This window comes from Podarcis erhardii (assembly GCF_964252035.2).
Source record: "Podarcis erhardii genome assembly, chromosome: 1".
In the NCBI taxonomy this organism is placed as follows: Eukaryota; Metazoa; Chordata; class Lepidosauria; order Squamata; family Lacertidae; genus Podarcis; species Podarcis erhardii.
Window position 1 is genome coordinate 23,629,364 of NC_138497.1, and position 6,045 is coordinate 23,635,408.

The following is a 6,045-nucleotide window of genomic DNA, read 5'->3' on the forward strand; positions in this document are numbered from 1 at the left end:
GCTATGGCAACGGCCCAGTGGCATCTTTATAAGTGATTAAGGCATGTCAGCGCATTCGTCAGTCAGTGATTCTGCCACTGAGTTTGAGTCTGTGTTACATCTTGAATTGCTGGGGCAACAAGATTGCTTTCTACTTGTATATATCTGTAAAGCCTACAAGCCGTATGCATATATCCATATCTGGAACTGTATTAGAAGCCTGATCTTCTGCAGCAGCAAAGGCACCAAGTTGCACCCAACATTGGGGGGGGGGCTGTCATGTGCCCCCTCACCCAGCCAGGCCAACGACCTGCCACCACCCACCCACTGCCTTACTTTTCAAAAGGCGCCCTGGCAATCATGAAAGGGGGCATGCTGGGGTGAAGACGCTTCGCCCTCCTGCAGCCCTGGCAGAGATTGCCAGCACACCTTTCCGGAAGGCTCCCTGTGATCCTAAGAAGGATTAAGTTTATCCATATGTTAATCAAAGCATAGAAATCGGGTGGCGTCTTTGTGTATCCATATTCAGATAGTGATTTTATTAGCTCCATGTTCATTCAGTTTCTTTGTTTTCTCAGGACGCATCCAGCAGAGATGACTTCCTGAGTGACTATTTCAGAAAAGCAAATGAGCCTCCATCTATTGGAAGTCAACTTTCTCAGGCAAATAGGAAGGAGGCAGCCAAGATGCCCACCATCTACGTCACACCAACTGTAAAGATGTCTGGTGCTAATGAAGACGGAAGGCTGGCCAAGCCAGGACACTATGTCAAACCAAACCTTCGGCCAACAGAATCTGAGTTTGCAGCAAACTCCACCAGTTCCTGCAAGCTTCCTCCTGCATCTCAAAGGGGATCGAGGCAGGTGGCACAGTCTTCTCAGCAGGGCAGTAACATGAGCAAGCAGAGCGCATCGTTGAACCGTGCATTTAGCTTGGCTTCCGCAGACCTGCTCAGAGCCACTGGTCCAGAGGCATACAGACGCTACGACAGCCTTCCGAAGCCTGGGACTGCCGATCTCCAGCTGGGCAAGGACTCAGATATCCAGACCTCTCCACTTCCTGTAGCGGGAGGCTCCCAGGTCTTGCTGAGAGAGAGGCCGCAGTCTGCAAAGGTGGCGGGTTCTCTGCAGAGCGTTAATTCTCGCTGTCGGCAGCTTGATGTCAGGCGGCTCTCTCTTGCGCCTCCAAAAGATGAGAAGTCCCTCTTGTTCCCCCTGTTTTCTTCCTCCCCAACCACTTCCAAGGATGACCTGAACTCTCAGCCACAGGAGCAAGCCAAGCCAGGTTTGGAGCAGCACTGCTCCCCTCCACAATATGCTGCTTCTAAGATCAAATCCAAGCCGGTGTTGCGGTCTGGGGAAGTGGCCACAGTGACTCCTGTCAGAATTGTCTCCGGCAGCACGGAAGGGAGCAGCCCCCAGGGGCCGAGCCCGAGTGAGGCCTCTCTTACCAAAGGTCGATCCCCAGAAAATAAAATTCCAGCAGGAGGCACTGAAGAAGCAAACAGAGGGGGCAGCTCCAAGAACCCTCCATCATCACCAGATTCTCATGCTGATCAGCAGACTGTTTGGTATGAATATGGCTGTGTGTGATTCCCTTACCTTCCTCCCCTCATCCCCAAAAAGAGATGTACAATATGTGCTTCACTACTGAAAATTTGGTGGCGTCAGGAGTGATGGTGTCTCTAAATTCAGAGCCACCTGCCAGTTGTCTTAACTCTCTTTTAGATGCTAACGTACAGCCTTGCTTGGCCTGACGCCTTCCAGGTGTTTTGGACTACCAGCTCCCATCATTCTTTGCCAGCCTCAGTGGCCAGGGATGATGGGATTTGTAATCCAAAATAATCTGGAGGACACTGGGTTGGGGAAAGCGAGTGTAATAGAATGAAATGCATTGGTGTACCCTCGAGGTGAAAGATTGAATTGCCAAATGCAGCTGCTGCTCTTGTGCCTAGATGACTATGTGGACAGATCAGGTGTCTCCATTTCTTCCTGCTCTCCCTCAAACCCAGAAATTAAGCTGAACTCCTGGAAGCACAGAGTGCTTGCAGTTTTGCTTCCCTGTAACTCTCCTGCTGGCCGTGTTGCTCTTCATTAATTGGAAAACTGCATATGTGTGTGTCTTTGCCTACTGAGTTCAAGCCTTAATAAAACATCGCCCGATAAAACAGGCACCTCCCTCCTATTTTAAAATAGCAGGCAGTTTTTACTAAGCTGTAAGTCTCTTATTGGGTCTGGGTTGGAGCAGCTCCTGTTTTAAAAACGAGGTGACTAAAACGTAGAGGTCTCTGTCTCAACCCTTCCCTCTGATGGCTGTCACAGTACATTAGGAGGCCTGTTCAATGTCCTGGGGTTGTGTGTTGTTGTTTTTACTGCACCTGCATTGTGGTGCAGTGGAGGTGCTGCCTTTTTTATATATATGGCTAAGGTTTTCTGAAAAACACTGGAACGGATGCACTGTTCTTGTGGGGTAATGCCTCCTTTAAACAGTGGCTCCATGCACTAGACTGATGTGTTCACTACTGCAAATGTTATATTTCTGTGTGGATCTGCTGGGAGCCACTGGGAAATGAACAGATACTGCAATTCTGCTTTCCTCCTAATGTGTACAGTTGCTTGTATCGTAAATGATACGTAGCAGATTATTTCGATGACTTTATGACTGCTGCAATCTTCAGGCTATTTTTTTCCCACCGGAGCCAGTCATTTTAAGTAGTTGATATTTTCAGGCCCAGATTCTAACACTGTTAACTGGAACTGTGTAGAAACCAAAACACATTTCTATGCACATGAAATAAATGCTTTTTTATGAAATCATATTTATGCCCAGCTGAAAGACTTTTACATTTCAGGAGCTTCATTGAGTGCTTATGTATATCTTGAGTGTTTTGTGTGTTTCTGCTGTTTTTCTTGTAAAGATGCTTCCCCTCCCTCTCTGTGTGTGACAGATTACCTTACAACAGAATTGTAAAAGTTCTCCTGATTTGTGATTTACTATAGTGAGAGAACACACAAATCTGTAACAATTGCACATAACTGGTGATTAGTGTGTAGCGGATCATATTGTAAGAAGAGTGAGATTGTTTATAATAAAGCTTTTTTTAAATACACATTTCTGTCAATGTCTCTCCGGAGGATTGCATTAACAGCCATTCCAAAAAGAAAAAAAGGGGGGAAAGCTGATGGTTGACAAGTTGTAATTTTCATTCCCTCATATTAATATTTATAGAAAGGCTTCCCACATTTGCCTCCAGACAGGGTCCTCCAACTTCTTCTCTAGGGTATAATACTCAAATACAGTTTTAATAATAAATTCATAGTACTTTTAATAAAGGGTTCCCATACATGCATTAGACCAGTGTTTCCCAACCTTGGGCCTCCAGCTGTTTTTGAACTACAATTCCCATCATCCCTGACCACTGGTCTTGCTAGCTAGGGATGATGGGAGTTGTAGGCCAAAAACATCTGGAGGCCCAAGGTTGGGAAACACTGCATTAGACCTGTTCTTTGACAGGTACTAAAATAGTGGGAATGATCTCTTAATCTTTTGGCTTTATTTCTTGTCTCTTGAAGCTTGTTTACATAATTCAGCCTTTCCACAGCTGTTAGTAACTTAACTAGTCTATCTGCAGGGCTCTATTCAATTCTCTGGGTGGGCTCTGTCCACAGGTCTGCTGCGGGGTTTCCTCTTATATCAAAGAGAAGGGAAGGAATGGAATGGGAGAAACGGAGTTGTACTTATTAATGGGGATGTGCACAGTTAATTAACTGTGCCTGACTTTGATATAAAATGCCCCACGCAGCTGCTAAGAGTCAGGCACTTGTGAAGCTGTTAGAAATACTCAAACCCATTGAAATCATTGTGGACTTCAGTTCATTTCAATGGCTCTACTCTGAGTATTACTAACGGTGGATATCGCCTAGTAACTTAACCAAGGCTACCCAGTGAATTTCATGGCTGTACCATCTCTAAGCCTTCCTATGGTTTTATTTCTTTTGCTGGTTGCATTGTCTTATTGTTGAACTAATCAACTATTAGCCATTAATAGGAGCCCAATCCAACTCCTCTCCTCTGCGCACACAAACGGTCCCTCCCATAAACACAGTGCTACTCTCATGGCAACTTCTGAGTAGAAGAAGGAGGGTCAGCCAAAGTGGACAGACGGGGAGGAGCGGATGTGGTAGGGGACTGAACTAGATTAAAAACTCACAAATTATAAGCTATTAGTAATAAATATTGGGCTCACAATATTTATGATTCACAAATTATAAGCTATTGGTCATAAATATAATTTTTATTAGTCATAAGAATTGGGTGCCGTGCAGGGCCACCCAAGATGGACAGGTCATAGTGGAGAGTTTTGACCAAACATGATCCACCTGGAGCAGGAACCGGCAAGCCACTCCAGTATCCCTGCCAAGAAAACTCCATGGACAAAGACAACAACAACAGTCATAAAGTTGCTCAATACATTGGAATATCAGACATACAAAAAACTGCAAGCAAAGAATCCGTACTTCATGTTCCCAAATACAATTTCAGCACAGATGAGGAGAGGAGACAGCAATTTAATGGGGGAATGTCTTAAATTATCATGGTCCTTCTCCAAAGTTGGGCAAGTGGGTATCTGCTCTGGAGGTTTTCCCAACCCCCCTGGTGAGGATTTTCAGGAGCTGCATGTGGAAGGAAAGATGGGGAAGTGTGTTGCATCAGGAGAAATGCAATGTTTGTGGAGGGAACCCAGCTGTTTACACATAATAACACACAAAGCATAAGCTATTAGTCACAACATTAGGACCTCTTTCTACTCCTCTGACACACTGCATAGGTCTGGGGTTATTATGAGCTCCCTCCCCACTCCCGATCCCACCCACTACAAGTCTCTTCAACTGTCCAGCAAAGCGGGAGGAGCCAGGAGCAATCCATCCATGCTCTTGGCCTTACAAGTAAGATGGGTTTAAGGGGAAGAAAATCGTAATCTGTGAATTTAAAATACATTTCTAAATGGGGGCCAATTTCGTGGTCTGAAGCAAATATTGATAAGAAGTCAGTATTTTAATAGCCACATTTTTCTCCCTGTAAATTGTAGCATGTTTTAGATGAAGCTTTTTCCTTTTCTCTCCCTGCCATTTTTTTTTCTACCGTCGTACAACTGTTTCCCCCCTTGATTGTATTAACAACCTTATCAATAGAAACAGCAGTTGGCAAGCTTTCTGGTTATTAAATTAAGGTCTGTGTGTACTGTCTGTGAATAAAAAAAGGCAAAACAATATTCCCATGTTATTTAAAGGTGATGATATAAATATTTTAAATAAGTGACTGGAATTCAAAAGAGATATTGCAGAATTACAAAATGTGTACAAATGCATAACTATAATTCTGAAGGGGGTAGAAGTCCCTGCTGGGGAAAGACTTAACACATTTGATCCTGGGGTATGAGCTGGAGGTATATGAGGCCAGTAGCTTTCTGAAGCTAAGCAGGTCTGTGTCTGTATAGGTGAATGACTCTGTGGGAACCACATGTTAGGTGTCATAGAATGATTTGTAGAGTTGGACGGGACCACAAAAATAATCTAGTCCAGCCCCCTGCAATGCAGGAATATTTCACCCAATGTTGGGCTTGAACCCACAACCCTGAGGTGAAGAGTCTGACGCCCTACCCACTAAGCTATCCCTCAGGTCATGATAGAAGAAAGGATGGGTAGAAATGTAAAGGGGGCGGGATTTGGGCTTTTAATAACTATGATTGAGAAAAAAGAACACTAATACCCAGCCAAAGGCCTATAAAGTTGCACCCCATGGTGTAGAGAAAAGTGAATGTAGATAACTTCTGCCCCCCTCCGAGAAAACTGGAACTCTGTGCCATTAAATCAGAAGCACTTCCTCGCATAACACACAATTTATGGAAGATGTGTAAAAAGATTAGGCACATTAATGGGGGATATGGTCTTCCCCACATATGTCGGTTGTGTCCTTGGTTAGAGCATCAGCTTCAGAGGCAGCCTGCCACCGTTGACCAGATGCCAGGGAGGAACAGCGAGAAAGGCCTCACGTCTCGCCTGCAGG

At 44.8% G+C, this 6,045-nt stretch overlaps 1 protein-coding gene across 1 annotated transcript in view; it reads left to right on the forward strand.

Moving 5' to 3' along the window:
- The window catches only part of CCDC88C (coiled-coil domain containing 88C), a 107,208-nt gene extending 104,120 nt beyond the window's left edge, over positions 1-3,088 (forward strand). The window contains exon 30 of the mRNA XM_081857742.1: positions 558-3,088. Within this exon, the coding sequence (XP_081713868.1) occupies positions 558-1,571 (1,014 nt within the window). The 3' untranslated portion in view covers positions 1,572-3,088. The remainder of the gene's footprint in view (positions 1-557) is intronic.
- The last annotated feature ends 2,957 nt before the right edge of the window (positions 3,089-6,045 follow it).